Source organism: Phacochoerus africanus, chromosome 7 (genome assembly GCF_016906955.1).
Source record: "Phacochoerus africanus isolate WHEZ1 chromosome 7, ROS_Pafr_v1, whole genome shotgun sequence".
Lineage (NCBI taxonomy): Eukaryota > Metazoa > Chordata > Mammalia > Artiodactyla > Suidae > Phacochoerus > Phacochoerus africanus.
Window position 1 is genome coordinate 520,105 of NC_062550.1, and position 18,257 is coordinate 538,361.

General features: G+C 61.2%; 1 protein-coding gene across 1 annotated transcript in view; it reads right to left on the minus strand.

Annotated features, from left to right (window-relative positions):
• Window positions 1–3,082: 3,082 nt before the first annotated feature.
• Window positions 3,083–18,257, minus strand: part of MOV10L1 (Mov10 like RISC complex RNA helicase 1) — a 57,370-nt gene continuing 42,195 nt past the window's right edge. The window contains 13 exon segments of the mRNA XM_047788397.1: window positions 3,083–3,621; window positions 3,719–3,856; window positions 4,843–4,950; window positions 5,687–5,836; window positions 10,058–10,231; window positions 10,670–10,834; window positions 10,939–11,038; window positions 11,307–11,428; window positions 11,933–12,079; window positions 12,486–12,655; window positions 12,859–12,962; window positions 14,070–14,196; window positions 16,663–16,732. Of these exon segments, the coding sequence (XP_047644353.1) occupies window positions 3,526–3,621; window positions 3,719–3,856; window positions 4,843–4,950; window positions 5,687–5,836; window positions 10,058–10,231; window positions 10,670–10,834; window positions 10,939–11,038; window positions 11,307–11,428; window positions 11,933–12,079; window positions 12,486–12,655; window positions 12,859–12,962; window positions 14,070–14,196; window positions 16,663–16,732 (1,671 nt within the window). The 3' untranslated portion in view covers window positions 3,083–3,525.

The following is an 18,257-nucleotide window of genomic DNA, read 5'->3' on the forward strand; positions in this document are numbered from 1 at the left end:
CTAGGTTAGGTCTCAGGCGCAGAGCCCAGCCGCCACCCGCAAGGCTCCGCTGCGGGTTTCCGCTTTTTATTGTCCCCTGGCAGGGCCTCACCCCACTGAAACCAGATACACAGGCACCGTCTCTGCATCTAACCTTAGCCGGAGTTTCAACTTTACTTGAGTTCCTCCAACCACCTGCCTTGAATCCCCGTTTTCAGTACTGCCCTGAGCTCATCCCCCATGTCTTTCGGGGGCGGGGGCAGCGGCAGAGGCGCTGGGGGGTGTCCTGTACGAAGCCACCCCCCTCCTCCCGGCATCACAATCTTTAGAAAACCCTGCTTAAGGGTCTCTGTGCTTTTTTTCCGAAGGACGCCGGGTACCTTTCACTGACGGAGGGCCTCGGGCTGCCTCCCTTTCCCACCCAGACAGCCCAGGCACCTCCAGACCCGGCTCTGGCCTTTCCCCCGGAGCTGCAGGTCTTCCTAACCACAGCCTTGCAGGCCCAGTGCCACCGCCTCTGCCATGAGCACTCGGGTATCCCTGGGCCTACGTTCCCTGCACACCCGGAGGACTGGGGAGGACGGAGACCCGTGCCAGGCGGGAGCATCCCTCTCAATCGCAGCTTGGCCCCTGGAAAGGAGCTGCGGTTCCTCCTCCACGACGTCTTCTTGGTTCTTCAGGTTACCTCCCAGGCGTGTGGCGGTTGTTCTGGGGTGAGCTTCCGTGGGCAAGTCCACCACAGGCCACCACCACTGGCCTCCACGTGCTCAGAGTTGGCTTGAGGCCTTGGCGGGCGACGCAGCGGATGCTGGCGGGCCCAGTGCCCTGAATACAGGGAGCTGTGCAGCGGGTGGCCCCACACCCCTGCTGCAGTGCTATATACTCAACCCTGAGAGGGGCCTGGCTGGGGAGGTGACACCCTGGACAGAGTCTCAAATCCCACCGAGGGCCGGAGCCCTGCCCCCTCCCGACAAAGCCTGGGCAGGGGTGGCTGCCGGCCACAGATCCTCGTGCTGGGCTGGCCCAGCCTGTCCCTGGGGAAAGACCGGCAGTGGTGAGGCTGTCTCAAGGCAACACACGTGGCTTTCGGCACACTGAAGGCTCTCAAAAGGCTGCGGGGCTCTGCTCAGGTGAACCCTTTAACCCTCACCTCTGCTGAGATGCAGTTTGGTCAGCCCTCCCATCGATGGAGACGAGGGGGAGGAAAGAAGGCGACGCCCACAGGTCTCATTCCAGCCCTGAGCACGAGGGCTGGACAGCGTGCTCACACCCACACTTAGCTGTGAGACCCTGCAGGGTCCGTGCCCCGTGCTGAGCCGTGCGCCACCAGTTCCAGCCACCCGGAAGCAGCTCTCGCTCCCAGGTGCCACCTCACGGTCTCTAGCATCAGGACAGACGGCCTCCTTGATGGGTGTCACGTCGTTTGTCTGGTAGAAGCTCAGAGGATGCCGGACAAAACAGGCCAGGCCACAGCAACCACAGGTCCACTTTTCAGCAGCAGCAAACAGCAGAGGGTCGCTTCAGCCCACACCTGGCTGGAACATGGGCTGGGAGCTCTGCCCCAGTCCGTCCCCCTACCCTGGGGACTGGCAGTCACTGCCCCAGGGTAGCCAGGCACCTGGCAGAGGAGGTGGAGCCAGCCAGCTGGTCTGCTCGTCCCTGCGTCACTTCTGCGGGCCCTTCGCTGGCAGGGGTGTCCCCTGGCTCTGCAGGGTTGGGGGGGGTACAGCCCAGTCGTCATGCCCCTGACTCTCTGCCCACGACGCTGTGCATTTGGGGGTGAGCCCGTGGGAGGGGACGGCGGGAAGGGACAGCTTGCTGGGGTCCTTCCTAAGGGACAAGGGTGTCAAGCTGCAGGGTGTTCTGATCCCATTGGCTTCGATGGAAAGGCCGTTCTCACTGCTCTAAGTGACATCGGCAGCACTGACAGTGTCCTGGGGACAAGCAGCTTTACAAAGGAAGAACTGGAGTTCCCGACGTGGCGCAGTGGTTAACAAATCCAACGAGGAGCCATGAGGTTGCGGGTTCGATCCCTGGCCTTGCTCAGTGGGTTAAGGATCTGGCATTGCCGTGAGCTGTGGTGTAGGTTGCAGATGCGGCTCGGATCCCGAGTTGCTGTGGCTCTGGCGTAGGCAGGCGGCTACAGCTCCGATTCGACCCCTAGCCTGGGAACCTCCATGTGCTGCAGGAGTGGCCCAAGAAATGGCAAAAAAGACAAAAAAAAAAAAAAAAAAGAACGGCAATGATGAGAGGGACCGGGCACAGTCCCCAAGCTTCACTCTAAGTACAAAAGCTGCAACGCCTCCACATGCCACACCTGTCTGTGGGGACCGCTGCTCCCCGGGGGTCGACGCCAGTCTGGGCACTTTGGCCTCCCACAGACTGTGCCCCTCTGTCCTGTGGTCAGCAGCGCTCCTGCCTGTCCCTGCCCAGCCAGGCTGCCCTCAGCCCTGACTGCACCCCAAGTCCTGCCCCTCCAGACACACCTCTGGGTCACTGCTGAGGTGCCCCTGGCCCGGGACGCCTGCCCACACTGCAGACCAGCCGTGGCCTGTGGTGGTAACCACCTCCCCACGCACGTGGCCAAGACCAGAACTTTCTCCCGTCCTCACCAGCTCCTGTTTCTGGGGCCAGCCTCCGCCCACCAACAGACCCACGACAGCCACCGGTGGTGCATCTGCAGTTAAGAGCCCTAACCTCAGGCGAGGCTCCAGCTGGACCTCCAGGGCCTCAACTTCCCCACCTGGGGGGCTGGGGAGACACTGCTGACAAAGGAGCAGGCCCTGGGAGTGGGGTGGTGGAAGCTGGTTCTGGGGGGCCCTCGGTGTGGACGCGATCCCCTTGCCCCCACCCCCACTTTCAACGTTTGTGGGACACATGGGAAAGTCCCTGTGACCCTGCCCATGGCTGCCAAAGGTGGGGGCACAGACCCTGCACTGCTGCACCAGGACACGGGGTGGGCAGGACGCTGACCCCATCCCCGGCGGCCGGCCTGTCTCAGACAAAGCACCCGAGGGGCTCCCCACAGCTGGCACGGGGAGTGAACGTGGCTCAAGTGCCAGGAGGGGAAGGCAAGGGACTGGCAGGGACCTGAGGCCATGAGGATGCTCACGCCCGTGTTTATTGCAGTGACGGTTGCAGTAACCATCCAGGGGCAGGGTGGGCACCGGCCGGCATGCGGAGCTGACAGCGGCATGAGCGGGTGTCAGACCCAGGAGCCCCGGTGCTTGCGACCAAGGCTGAAAGACGAGGCAGGCTGGCAGGGGCCCCGCCCAGACCTTCATCAGCGGGGGGCTCCGGGGCGTCTTCCGGCTCCCCGCAGACAGTGGCTCTGCTGGCAGGAAGGGGCGGCCGCACACTTGGCCACAGCCGTGGCCTCCAAAGGTGGGGGGGGCCAGGGTGGTTTCAGGAGGGGCACGGGAAGGGGGTCGCTGCCCCGAAATGTCATCCCAGGACTGGGTGGAGGGGGGACGGCTACCGCCAGGAGGCGGGGCCCTCGGTGGGGGCGGGGCGGGGCCGGAGCCCCTCCCGCAGGCGGCCAAGGGCTCACTTCTGCAGGGCCTGCAGCTCCGGCGGCAGGTTGCATCCTGTGTACACACCGCTTGTGATGCTGTACTCCAGCAACGCACCGAAACAGGGGTCCTGCTGACACAGAGAGGCCCGGCCTCACACTCGGCCCGCCACGCAGCGTCCTGCCATCGCGCCCCGGCCGGGCCCCTCCCCGGAGCCCACAGCTCACCCGCACGAGAACGTGAGGGTTCCCGAGCACGATCAGCAAGGCTTTGGGTCTGGTGATGGCGACATTAAATCTTTTCGAGTTGGACAAAAATCCCAAAAAGTATCTATCGTCTTCAAATTGATCTTCGTTTGACCTTACCTGAAAGACACAAAGAAACGAGTACCTTAACATTTTTGGCATGTGACACGTGAAACGTTAGCATGTGCGAGACTCCTTGGGTGGTTAAAGACCATGAGAGCAGCGGGGTGGGGGGGGGGCGGCAGGCCTCACTCCCCTCCGTCTACACCCAAGAGAACCCTCCAAACACCCGGGAGGCACTTCCAGGTGTGGGGCTGTAGGCGAGGCTGCGCGCAGCTGTCCTGTGTGCACTTCCTAACCTCTCTGCATGTGACATACGCACTATTCGCTCAGGGTCATTTTTCTCAGCCCAGCCCTTGGCATGTGGAGTCACCGGGCCAGGGACTGAACCTGCGCCACAGCAGTGACAATGCTGGGTCCTTAACCCGCTGGGCCAGCAGGCGTCGCTGATCAAGGCGCTTTTCAGGCTTCTTTCCGCATCTGCCTCCCCCGCGCGCCCTGTCCCTGCCGCTGCCGCAGCCCCGCCTTCCTCCTGCAACGTTGTTAACTACGGCTTCCCGGCTTGCTTCCCTCTTGTGCCTTTTTTTTTTTTTTTTGGTCTTTCTGCCATTTCTTGGGCTGCTCCCACAGCACATGGAGGTTCCCAGGCTAGGGGTCGAATCGGAGCTGTAGCCGCCGGCCTACGCCAGAGCCACAGCCACGCGGGATCCGAGCCACGTCTGCGACCTACACCACAGCTCACAGCAACGCCGGATCCTTAACCCGCTGAGCGAGGCCAGGGACGGAACCCGCCACCTCACGGTTCCCAGTCGGATCCGTTAACCACTGCGCCAGGCCAGGGACGGAACCCGCCACCTCACGGTTCCCAGTCGGATCCGTTAACCACTGCGCCAGGCCAGGGACGGAACCCGCCACCTCACGGTTCCCAGTCGGATCCGTTAACCACTGCGCCACGACGGGAACTCCCTCGTGCGTCTGTTTTAAGAGCGCACCCACAGGTCCCTGCCGAGGGGCAGCCCGCGCCCCCGCCCCGCCCGGGCACCTACGGTGGAGATGATGATGACCAAGTACTCTTGCCCCTGAAACTCCTCCACGGACCCGACCTTCACCTCCGCCAGACCGACGTTCCGCAGGAGAGTCTTGATCTTCTCCACCTGCGAAGGAGACGCGCGGAGGCTCCACCCACAAGCCTCCACGTTCCTTGCGGTTCCGCACAAGCCCGCCGTCAGGGGGACCGGGGCACTGCTGCCTGTCAACTGCCAAGCAGCTTCCTCCAAGTCCAAGCTGGTCGCGGCACCAGCCCTGACCTCAGGGGCACCGCGGGGGCGGGGGGCGCACCTCCCGGGGCCCCTCCCCCACGCGCGCGCGCAGCAGGGGTGCGTTGTGCAGGGAGGCGAAGACGCCCGCAGTGCGGACGTGGACGTCCCTGGCGACGGCGCTGGGCCTAGGCCGTTCCAACAGGAACCCGGCGGTGAGGCCACAACCGAACAGCTGGGAGGAGGGACGAGGGCGAGGGTCCTGCAGGCGGGACGGCTGACCAGCTGCGCAGGACGGGGCTTCAGCCCTCCAGGGGTAAAGAAGAACCAACTGGAAGCTGCGACGCAGGAACACAGGTCCTGGAAGCAGGCCCCGCTTTCACCGGGACCACGGGAAGGCCAGTGCAGAGCGGCTGCCCTCGCCACCCAGGGGAGGGCCTCCTCCTGCCCACGGAGCGGGAGCCCCCCACGGTGGAGGCCACCCCACAAGCCTGGCCCCCAGCCTCCCCGTTCGGGGCACAGGTGCAGACGCAGGGGGACTGGCTGGGCAGCCCTCCACAGAGCCGTGGCCACCTTCCTTCCCCAGATCCCACCCCGGCAGAAGACGGGGGAGCTCCCCGGGGCAGGTCCACACCTGCTTCCGGTAGGGTGTGATCACGCCGATGTCCCCAGCAGACACCTGGCTGGAGACGCTCCTGGCCAGGAGGCAGCAGTAGCGCATGACCTGCACGGCCTCCGTGGGGTTGAACCACGACGGGCTTCTCCCTTCACGAGCTTCGGTGCCCTGAACAAGCAGGAGACAAGAGAATGGCACGTCCGTCCCAGAAGTGCAGTTTCTGACAGAAGCTTGTGGAGGCTCTGCGGACGAGGAGAGAAGCAGGTGCGGCAGGCAATTCAGCCCTGGGCAGGCAGCCCCGCTCCCAGGCAGACTCACGCTGGCGGGGCCGCCCCACGTTAGCTCCTGAGAGACTCATCCCCAGCTGCGGAGATGCTGCAGAGGAGCGGCTGGAGGGGCAAGTCTGCGGCCTGGGGAGCTGCCCCCCTGCCCCGGCTGGACGGAGGGAGAGAAGAGCCCAGCGGACGAGGCCTAGGAGCTAGGGGCGGAGCAGAGCACCTGGCCTGCGGAGGCTGCCGGCCAGCTGGCACCGACTTGGCCACAAATTTTTAAAAGCAGAATTCATAGGCCTTTGTTCTTGGTCAGAACCTAGTGAAACTAGAAATAAAAAACAGGTCACCGAAATATTCTTAGTGGAGTTCCTATTGTGGCTCAGCAGTAAAGAACCTGACGAGTGTCCATGAGGACGCGGGTTTGATCCCTGGCCTTGCTCAGTGGGTTAAGGATCCGGTGTTGCCATGAGCTACGGTGCAGGTTGCATATGTGGCTTGGATCCTGCATTGGTGTGGTGCAGGCTGGCAGCTATGGCTTGGATTCGACCCCCAGCTGAGGAACTTCCATATGCTGTGGGTGCAGCCCTAAAAAGAAAGAAAAAAACCCCATAGAAAACCCAGAACACATTGTTTAATCGCAACCCCCCCCCCATTAAATACGGAGGAATAAACCTGACCAAGGAGGTGAAACACTTATATGCTGCGAACTACAGACTTTTCTTTCTTTCTTTTCGGACTTTTTAAGGGCCACGCCTGTGGCATATGACCATTTCCAGGCTAGGGGGCTAATCGGAGCTGCAGCTGCTGGTCTATGCCAGAGCCACAGTAGCGCAGGATCTAAGCTGAGACCTACACCACCGCTCACAGCAATGCCACATCCTTAACCCACTGAATGGGGCCAGGCATCGAACCTGAGTCCTCATGGATACTAGTTGGGTATATTATCGCTGAGCCACAACGGGCACGCCACAAAATCTTCATTAAGGAAATTAAAGAGGATTCAAAGAAATGGAAAGATAGCCCATGCTTCTGGTTTGGAAGAATTAAAATTGTTAAAATGGCCATCCTGCCCAAAGCAATGAGATTTAATGCAGCCCCTATCAAATTACCCATGACATTTTTCACAGAATGAGAATAAACAACTTTCTTATTTAAAATTTACATGGAAGCACAAAAGACCCAGAATTGCCAAAGCAATCCTGAGGAAAAAGACCAAGCAGGAGGCATCACGCTCCCAGACCTCAGGCGATACTTCAAAGCCACAGTCATCAAGACAGCGTGGAACTGGTACAGAAGTAAACCCAGACATCCATGGTCAATTAATCTCTGACAAAAGCGGCAAGGATATGAGACGGGAAAAAGTCAGTCTCTTCGGCAAGTGGTGCCGGGCAAGCTGGACCGCTGCACGTACATCAACGTCACCAGGACGCACCCTCCTCACCCCACGCACAAAAGCAGCCTCAGAAAGGCCGAAAGGCTTGAGTACAAGACACGACACCACCCGGCTCCCGGAGGAGAACACAGGCAAAACACTCTCAGACAGCAACCGCAGCAACGTCTTCTCGGTCAGCCTCTCAAGGCGACAGACGTTGAAACAAAAATAAACCATGGGATCTAATTCCCCTTACGAGCTTCTGCAGAGCAAAGGAAACCACGAAAAAAAGCAAGAAAAGACAACCCCCAGAATACGGGAGAAAACAGCTGTAAGCGATGCGACGGCAAGGGCCTCACCTCCAAAACACACACACAACTCAACAGCAAAAGCAAACGACCCTGTTAGAAAACGGGCAGGAGACCTGAAGAGACATTTCTCCAAAAAAAGCACACAGGCCCGTGAAACAAATGCTTGACACCACTCATCACCAGAGACACGCAAATCAAAACTACTGTGAGGGACCACCTCGCGCGTCAGAACGGCCGCCACAAGTAAGTCCACAGGTGACCAGGGCTGGAGAGGGTGTGACAAAAGGGGACCCTCCTGCACTCTTGCTGGGACCGTGTAGACTGGTGCGACCACGGTGGAGAACAGCATGGCGCTTCCTCAGAAGACGCGATACAGAACTACCGTGACCCAGCAATGCCACTCCTGGGCATGTGTCCGGACACAGCTACAATTTGAAAAGGTACCTGCACCCCTATGGTCACCGCAGCACTGTTCACAAAAACCAAGTCATGGAAGCACCTACACGTCCACGGACAGATGACTGGAGTGGGAAGATGTGCTATCTGCACACAGTGGACTACTACTCAGCCATAAAGAAGAAGAGAAGGATGCCCTGTGCGGCAACATGGATGGAACTGGAAGCTCTCACACGGAGTGCAGGCAGGCAGAAAGAGGAAGACAAATACCACGGGACGTGACTTCCAGGTGGCATCGAAAACACGGCACAGATGAACCTGTCTACAAAAGAGAGCCAGACTCACAGACCTGGACAACAGACTGGTAGGTAGTTGCCAAGGGGGCAGGGGAGAGAGTGGGGCAGACGGGGAGTTTGGGGTCAGGAGACGCAGACGACGACATTTAGCGAGGGTCAGCACTGAGGCCCTACTGCACAGCACAGGGAACTCCTTCCCGTCTCTTGTGACGGAACATGATGGAAGGTAATGAGGGAGAAGAGAGAGAGAGAGAGAGTGTGTGTGTGTGTGTACACACATGCAACGGGATCACTTCGCTGCACAGCAGAAACGGGCACGACCCTGCGGACCAACCATACTTTAATAAAAAACACTGAGAAAGATGGAGCTTCTGCTGTGGCGCAACTGGTTAAGAACCTGACTGCAGTGGCTCAGGTGGCAGGGGTGGCCTGGGTTCGACGGCTGGCCTGGCACAGTGGGTTAAAGGACCTGGCGGAGGTCCTGGCTGCGGCTCTGATGCACTCCCTGGCCCAGGGATTTCCACATGCCGCAGGTTCGGGCATTAAAAAGGAAAAAAGGACAGAGTCCCGTGAAGACACACTTGGAAGGCAAGGGCGCTGGCTGTGCCCCCACGGGGACGAGGACGAGGAGCGCTAGGGCCGGGCGTCTTGTCTTTTGGGAATGACAGCAAACCAAGAAAAGGTGAGAGCAAGTTCGAGACGGGGAGGGCTAAAGACGCAGCTGAGACTAAGGAGGCAGAAAAAACGAACAGCCAAGTCCAAGGCTGCCTCTGCAATCCCACCAGACGGCTAGTGTCTCAGGCTTGGGCACAGCCCCGCTGTCCCCTGGGCTGTGTCTGAGCACAGGAGCGACCGTTCGTCTTTCCGGACAAGACCACGCTGCCGTCCCCTTGACGCTCTGGGCTGGGGACAGAGCTCTGGGGGAAGGGCTGCCAACAGGGGAGTCAGGTGACCCCGGGGTGCCACGCCCCAGGGGATAGTAAGGGCCCAGGCAGCGCTGCAGCCCCCTGGACTCACTCCCAGGGCCCAGGCGGGGGCCCCCGTACTCAGGCCCTGGAGACTCACTAAAGCAACACGTCTGGACTCGTCTCACAGTCCTGCTGTAGGTTTATCCGGTGGGCTGGGGGCGCTACTTCCTTCTACTCTCTTACTTCTGGCTGCGCCCATGGCAGGGGACCGTGCCTGGGCCAGGGATCGCATCCGTGCCAAGGTCGTGCCAACAGTCCTGACTCTACTGCGGCAGCAGGGGACGCCCTCTGCTCCCTCTACAGCCCCCTGCGTGCTCACAGCTCCCTCCCCAGCCAGCCTCTCCATCAGGCTGCCCTCCGCCAGTTCCCGGGCTCAGGCCACCGCCCTCCTCAGCTGAGTCCCTGCCGCGCCCCCCAAGGTTTCTGCTTGGCTTTTCCTGACACCGGGTCGCTCCGGACCCGAAGCTGGGGAAGCAGTGGCCAGTGGGGCCTCGCGGCAGGGGGGGACCCTCCTCCCTGCAACTCTCTCCATCCAGACAGCGGGCGCCCCCAGCCGCGCCTGCACTCACGTCCACCTCCGCCACAGCAGGGCGCCCTCGAGGCCTGAGGGCACCAGGGGACCCTGCCTCTGCCCCAGAGAGGGGCGTCAGGGCCAAGCCTGGCTCTGGTTCCACCCTGGGCAGGCGTCTGCCGGCCTCACTCAGCGCGGAGCAGCAGCAGCCCCGCGCAGACCCCGTCAGCCGCCTGCCCGCCAGGGCCCGGCCCGCAGCTCACCCTCACCCCGTGGAAGACCAGGGGGAAGCCCTTCCTCGGCAGCTTCTCCCAGCCCAGCAAGGACGTCACCACCTTGGGGTCGGCGCACACTTCCAGCTCGCGGTGGTAGAAGAGCCGGGACGGCAGGGCCAGCAGTGCCGAGTGGGACCTGTAGTTCTTCACGAGCTTCGTCACCTGCGCGGAGGAAGCAGGGGCAGGTCCAGGGCCAAGGTCAGCTCGAGCCGGAGGGAGAAAGCAGCCGGCCCACCGGAACCACCCGTGGTGCCCTGCCTCCGCTGCGCACCCCCTGTGGGCTGCACGGCCCCACGGTCTCGTGACCCCAGAGAGCAGCCGGGGAAGCCCGTGCCCCCGCACTGCTGCTGCTGGAGCTCTCGGCTCGGCGCCCAGACCCCCGCCATCGGCCTCGGCTGCCGCCTGGGACAGCCGGCCGGTCCCCGGGAGCCCCTGGGGGAGCCCCGCAAACACACTTCTGAGCTCAGGGGACAGAGGAGTTAGTTGGGTGCCTGTGGCCCAGCTGGGGGTGGTGGCAGAGGGGCCGCTGGCCGGGGCGTGGCCCGTGGACGCAGGGAGAGGGACTCCTGTCTGATCCAACAGCAGGGGGTCCAAGCTCACCAACAAGGGGTTGTAGGCGCCACAGGCCCCGAAGGCGTCTTCATCCCGCAGGTATGCTGGCCGCGCCATCAGCCTCTCCAGCATGGAGACGTTCAGCCCGTAGGCCATGGCCAGCCTGGACTTGATGACGGGGCCGAGCTGCATGGGGTCTCCGGCCAGGATGATCTGTGACCCGCCAACGGGACAGCGGTCGGCGGCTGGTCCACAAGGGACCGCGGCAGGGGCAGAGCCAGCCCCCGCCCCGGGGCGGCCGCGCGGGCCGGCCTCACCTGGCCGTCGACGTCCGAGATCAGCCCCAGGGGGATGAGGCACTCGGGCTCGCTGGCCTGGCCCGCCTCGTCCACAAACACGTGCGTGAAGTGTCCAACTCTAGACCAAACGCGTCCCAGAGGCTCATGCCTGCCCGGCTGTCCCGGCCAACAAGGCCTCGCCTCGCTGCCCCGGTGCCCCTGCCCCCTCTGCACGCTGCTCTGCTCCTGCCACCATGCCCTGGGCACCGCCCGCCTCCACCACACCGAGCTCCCCCCCCCCCGCCCCCCGCCTCCGCCTCGGGCTCCCCCCCCACCCCGTCCCACCCGCGCCCCTGGCCCCGTGGGCCTCTCTCGCAGTCAGCTCCCCCCAAGGGCCCAGCGCCCACCTCAGCCCGATCTGGTAGAAGAGGCCCGCGCTGCTGCACGTGGTGATGACGACCCTGAAGCGGGAGGCTCTCCAGACGTCCTCCCCGTCCCTGCAGTACGTCTTGATGGCGTCCAGGATGGTCTGGGGGGCGGGAGGGGGCGCAGGTGCCCTTCAGACCCCTGGGCACGTCCTCTCTCTCGCGGCAGTTCCCAAGCCGGGGCCCGAGCCCCTGCAGCGGACGTGTAACCCCCTGCACCACAACGGGAACGCACGAAGCATCTCTCTCTCGACCGGACGTAACCCGAGCTGAAAGGGACCCCAGATGCTCCCGTCCTGCTGCCCCTTCGTAGTCATGACCGAGTGGCGAGGGCTTTCTGAAGTCAAAATGTTTCAGTTCTGCCCACGTCTTACAGACTCTCGAGCCAGGACGGCGACACACAACCCTGCGGATCCTTCCCCAAAGAACGGCAACCTCCTCTGTTCACGCAGCCAGGAGCTTCTGCAGCAAACCAACGCAGCAGAGCCAACGCAAACAGTCCCTCGGGAGCCACCGACCGAGCCCCAGCCCTGAGCAGCGCCGAGACGACACGGGAGACCTGCGTGCTGGGGAAGGGGACCGCCCCGGGGCCGGGGGCCGGCGCTCACCTCCTCGAAGCGGCAGGTGGCGTTCACGCGGACCATGGCGCCGGGCCGCAGCCCCCGGCTCTCGTGCAGCCGCAGACACACCAGGTCGGCCGCGCTGTTGGAGGGCGCGCAGACCAGGATCCGACTGTCCGGCAGAGCGTGGAACACCTGCATCCAGGGCACGCGGGAGGCAGAGGGAGAGGCGCACCAGCCCCCTGCCCGTGCCCCCGGGGGCTGAGCCCCGGCTCCCCCAGAGCCTGAGGCCGAGGCGGGGCTCCAGGGAACCCCCCCCCTCCGACCGGGCCCGGCGGCACTGGGGGCGGGTGCGTGCAGGCTGACCTGCGTCCCAAAGGAAGCAGGGCACTGAACGCAGACTCCGCTTCAGTCCCGACAGACCAGACACGGGTGCCGTCCGCTCCTCTGAACCCCGACCCTGCGCAGCTGGCTCTTACACCACCCTGCCCTCAACAGGAGATCACTGGGGATTTGCGAGCTCCCTGCGGCCTCGTCCTGGTTCTTGCCTGGAGCCACAGCTCAGCTGGTCTACGGGGACGCGCGGCCTGCGGAGCGCTACCTGCAGCACAGCCTCTATGACCGTCACCGTCTTCCCAGTCCCAGGAGGCCCGAACAGGACGTAGGGCAGCGGGCGGCAGTCGCCACTCAGGATCCTCTTCACCGCCAACTGCTGGTTCTCGTTCAGCATCGGGTTGAAAAACCCCTCCCTGGCTCTCGGGGTTCCGGTGGCTACATGGGGCGGGGGCGGTGGGGGGAGACGGGGCAGGTGGGGGGGGGGGAGAGAGGGGCTCTGAGGCCGCGGGGAGGGCAGGCCCCTCATGCCCCGCCTCGGCCCACGTGGCTCCTGCGGCACCGTGCGGTGTCACCCAGTCTCCGTGGCCAGAGTGTGTGTCTTCTCCCGTGCAGGAGCCGCTGTGTCCCCAGAGACTCACCCAGGCCCCCGTCCCCAGGGAAGGCCAGAGGTCCCGCAGTGTCCTGGGCACCTGCCCGCCGCTGCTCCTCTGGTGCTAGCTTAGTTTGGTCCTTCGTGGCTTTCCTATTCTGGAAATAACCATGCAGAAAAACAGCTTAAGCAGTGTTTTGTGAAGTTCCTGCTGTGGCTCAGTGGGTTAAGAACCCGACACAGTGTCCGTGAAGGTGTGGGTTTGATCCCTGGCCTCGCTCAGTAGGTTAAGGATCTGGCGTTGCCCCGAGCTGTGGTGTAGGCGGCAGATGCAGCTCTGATTCCACCCCTAGCCTGGGAACCTCCATGTGACATGGGTGCGGCCCTAAAAAGACAAAAAAAAAAAAAAAGCAAGTTTTCTGTTCACACAGGCTCAGAGCGCAGAGACAATTACCAACGTGTCCTGCTTGTTTTATCTCCTTTCCAGCTCTCTGCACAGATCACAAGTCATGCCCTTAAAACATAATGAAGATAGAGTATCGACTAAAAAGGTGCTCGAAAGCTTTGTTCAAAGTCCCCTTTCAAAAATCAATTTCTGTGACGATGACACCAAAACAAAGGGTGACCTTTCACTTGAGTCCCGCGTGTCTTCTCTCCCGGGAGACGCCGTGCCTCTGGGGGAGAGCCTGCAGGGGCCCGAGGCAAGTCCAGGCCCCTGGCTGCCCTGAGGGACCCCGAGGACGCTCTCCGCAGTCGCAGGCGTGCAGAGGCCCGTCTCTGCTCTGGGCGGAACCCCGCCTGCCTCCGGGATACAGCTGTGCGCGGATCCCGCCGGGGAACTGGTCTCACGAGGTATTTAAGCAAAAACGGAACCTGACCGGGACCAACGGACCTGTTTTGCAAATGTCCCGTTAGAAGCAGCGTGGTAACAACCAGCTCTGCACACGCAACGTGGGGTCATCACGCGGCTCCGTTCACAGGATTAACCCCAGAAGTAAAACTGCCCCGCTGTCCTCACAGTGCAAATTCTCCATACGTGGCACCACACTGAGCCCCGGCCTCAGCCACGTATGCCCCTCCGCCGCAGCGCGAGTTCTGCGTGGTGTAAATGACACACACGGCGGTGGGCACATGCAAAGTGTGTGATCTGACGAGTTCCGACACACACACACACACCCCTGGGACCCGGCACCACAAGGGCCGAGCACGCCTCTCCAGCCCCGAGGCCCCTCGGCGCTCCCGCGGCTCCGGCTGGCCCACGTGCGCGCGCGGCTCTGTCTTTGGAAGCGCAGGGTGTGCGCCTTTCTGGCCGTCGGCTTGCAGACGCCCAGGCTCGCCGGCGGTCTGCAGGCGCCTGTGCCGCCGCGGGCACCTGTGTCTGTCCTCCCTGCCGAGAGGCTGTCAGGAGGCCCCGCGGGCGTTTCTGGCCACCCCCGAGCGGCCGCTGCGAACCCTCCGGGGAAACGCCCCGCGGCCCCGCACGGGGGCTCCTCCTGCTGCCCAGGCTCCCAGCCAGGGCGGTGGCATCTGGTTTGTCCTGGCCGCCCTGACCCACGTCCCTGCTGATGAAGCTTGTCCAGCGCCTTTTTGGGGACTTGTCCTCGGGAGGCTGCAGGTAAAATGCTTGCCCACGTCGTCAGCCGTGTTTTAAATGGAGTTTTTATTTTGCTGAGTGCGCACAGTTCTATTCTCCACGCAGACCTCGTGTCGCACACGCGCTCTGAAGTATTTCCAGCCTGTCACTTGTCTCTGCTTTGCCTTCATTTTTTTCTTTTTTCATGGCCACACCTGCAGCATATGGAAGTTCTGGGCTAGGGGGTCGAATCAGAGCTGCGCCCCGACCTACACCACAGCTGGTGGCAACACAGGATCCTTAGTCCACTGAGCGAGGCCAGGGATCAAACCCCCATCCTCACAGACACTATGCTGGGTTCTCAACCCTAAGCCACAACAGGAACTCCACTTTGATGTCTTTGAAAGAGCAAAATACTTAATTTCATTGAATCACTTTTTAAAATTATTACCACCTGTCTTTTCAGGGCCGCAGCCGTGGCACATGGAGGTTCCCAGGCTGGGGGTCCACTTGGAGGTGTGGCCTTGGGCCTTCACCACAGCAACGCAGGACCCGAGCCGCGTCTGCAGCCCACACCACAGCTCACGGCAACACTGGATCCTTAACCCACTGAGCGAGGCCAGGGATGGAACCGGCAACCTCATGGTTCCTAGTCGGATTCATTTCCGCTGCGCCACGACGGGAGCTCCGGGTCACTTTTCTTTATTGCTCAGACTCTTGGCATCACATCTAAACACTCTTTGCCTGACCTAAGGACGTGAAGATTTTCTTACCTGCTGTTTAGATTCTAGAGGTTTTGGTTTCACACGCAGAGCTCTGAACCACTCGGAGTTACTTTCTGTACTTGCTGTGAGACACGGGTCCCGGTGGACTTTTCTGCACAGACAGCCCACTGTCCCGGCACCGGTTGTTAAAAAGACTGTCCTTTCTCCACCGCAACTGCCTGGAGAGTGTCCATGGTTCAAATATGTGTGGGCCTATCTTGGGGCCTTTTCTTTTGTGCCACTGATACACCTGTCACCCTGACGACAGAACCACACTCTTGTGACCCCTGTATCCTTGCAGCACATCAAAAGAGTCTGTTCTTTTTTCAAGATGTTTTGAAGTTCCCGTCATGGCTCAGCAGTCAGCAAACCCAACTGGCAACCATGAAGACGCAGGTTCGATCCCCAGCCTCGCTCAGTGGGTTAAGGATCCAGCGTTGCCATGAGATGTGGTGTAGGTCGCAGACGCAGCTCAGATCCCACGCTGTTGTGGCTGTGGTGTAGGCCGGCAGCTGCAGCTCCGATTAGGCCCCTGGCCTGGGGGCCTCCATATGCCGTAGGTACAGCCCTAAGAAGCGCCCCCCCCCAAAAAAAATGTTTTAAACTTTTAAAGCCCTTTGCATTTATGAATTTTGTAACTGAACAGCCTGCTGAGGTCTGGACTTGAGCAGCGCCGACCTTCTAGGTCACGGTGGGGAGAGGACCTGTCTTTACCATTTGTGCCTCTGGCCCACGAACAGTCTCTCTCCAGGGTTAGGGCTGCTGCTTCATCTCACCGGTGATTTGCAGTTTGCGGCGTTCAGTCTTGCACATCTGTCAGATTTATCCCCAATACTTTAAAAAACACTTCCATTTTTCCTTTTGACTTTTTAGGGCTGCACCCACGGCATATGGAGGTTCCCAGGCTAGGGGTCTAATCGGAGCTGTAGCTGCCAGCCTACGCCAGAGCCACAGCAACGCGGGATCCAAGCCGCGTCTGCGACCTACACCACAGCTCACGACAATGCCGGACCCCTAACCCACTGAGCAAGGCCAGGGATCAAACCCGCAACTTCATGGGTCCTCGTCGGATTCGTTTCCACTGCGCCACGATGGGAACTCCCTGGATGCTATTTTAAATGGCGTTTATTTATACATGTTACACATAGAGCACATGTTAGGGTGCGTTTCTGTGTGTTATCTCACATGCTACAAGCTTGTCAATCACTTGATCGTTCTCACAGCTGCATTTAAGCGCCCGTCGGCGCGTCTTCAGGCGTCTTTGCCAGCTGCCTGCCGGCCACCTCCTGGTAGCGCCCACCAGTGGCAGGAGCAGACGCACCTGGACTTGGAGCCTGTGGGGACAGAGCCTCAGGCACCGAGTAGGTCTGGAGATGGAGGAAGGTCCCTTCTATTTCCAGTTCCCTGAGAGCTCTGGTCGACAATAATGGATGCTGGATTTTTTTTAAGATGCCTTTTTTCTGTCTACAGAGATGAGATTTTTTTCTCTTCAGTCTGTTGATGTGCTGAATCACACCGACTGTGAGGTTTCTGGGATGAAGCCTTCTTTTCCTGGTGTGTGTCTGTCTGTCTGTCTGTCTGTCTCTCTCTCACACACACACACACGCGAGCGCGTTCTCCAGAGAAGCAGAACCAACAGGACGTACGTAAACCGAAAGACGCCTATTCCGAGAAGCCGGCTCACGTGACTGTGGGGGCCAAGAAGCCCAAGACTGGCGGGGGCAGCTGGAGGCCAGGAGAGCCCCCGCTCTGAGCCCAGGGGCGGCTCACAGGGTCCAGCAGGAGGCCCCTCTCAGCCTGCCTGTTGCGCTCAGGCCCCAGGGCACTGGACAAGGCCCCGCCCTGGGGCGGGCAACCTGCCTGACGCTGCCCACGCTCTCGAGTGCTGACCTCGTCCAGAAATACCCTCCCAGGCGCACCCAGGATCATGTTTAACCACGTATCTGGGCGTCCTCGTGGCCAGGCAGGCTGGCACAGACAAGTGACCACCACCACCACCTCGCGAGTCTTTTCAGCACCTGCAGGCTGTCGAGACGGCGCCCGTGCCCCCGACGCTGGCGGGCCCGGGCCTTCGCTCTTCCCCACCTGGCTTGGCTGGAGAGTGAGCAATTTCACTGATTTCCTCAAAGCACCAGCTTCTGGGCTCACTGCTTTCCTCTACGCTTCCTCTGTCACCTACCTCACTGGTTACCACTCCAACGTTGAACTTCCTTAGCTGGGGCTTCATTTATTCTTCCTTCTCGAGGTTCCTGAGGAGGACGCTGAAGTCATTAGTTTGGAACCGTCCTCCCTCTCTAATGTGCTCATTTAGTGGCACACGTTTCCCGAAAGAACTCCTCGGCAGCTGCTGACACCTTTATTTCTTTGCTTTTTAGGGCCGCAGCCGAGGCAGATGGAGGTTCCCAGGCTAGGGGTCCAATCGGAGCTACAGCCGCAGCCATGTGGGATCCAAGCCAGGACTGCGACCCACACCACAGCTCACGGCCACGCTGGATCCTTAACGCACTGACCAAGGCCAGGGACTGAACCCGCATCCTCACGGGTCCTAGTCGGGCTCATTACTGCTGAGCCGCAATGGGAACGTCCTTCCAAACACTTTTTCATACATGGTGTTCTCATTTTCATTCTGGTAAAACCACTGATTTCCCCACTGATTTTTGATCTACAGATAATTCGCAACTGTGTTTGCAGTTTCTAAATAGCTGGACGTTTTCCAAAGACCTTTATGCGCATTTGGGACGGCAGCCCTCCGTGGTCAGAGAGCGCATTCTGCGTGACTTCCATTCTTTCCATTTGAGACCTGCTTCACGGCCCAGACAAGGCCCGCCTGGTGCGGCTCCACGCCCACCTCTCAGGCAGTGGGTGTCCAGGCCTGGCTGTGGGGGTCTGCCGACATCCCGCGGGTCAGTCCGAATCGGCCGCGTGCCTCTGCCCTCGGTCCTCCTTTCCCACCGGACACCTGTTCTGGTGACCCTGTCCAGCAGCAGGTTTCGTGCGCACGCGCTCTGGGACTGCTGCGCGTGCCGGACGAGGTGCCCCTCGTCCCGACGACATGGCCTTTCTCTTTACCTCTGCTCTGAAACCTACCTGGACATCAGTGTGGCTCTTCCA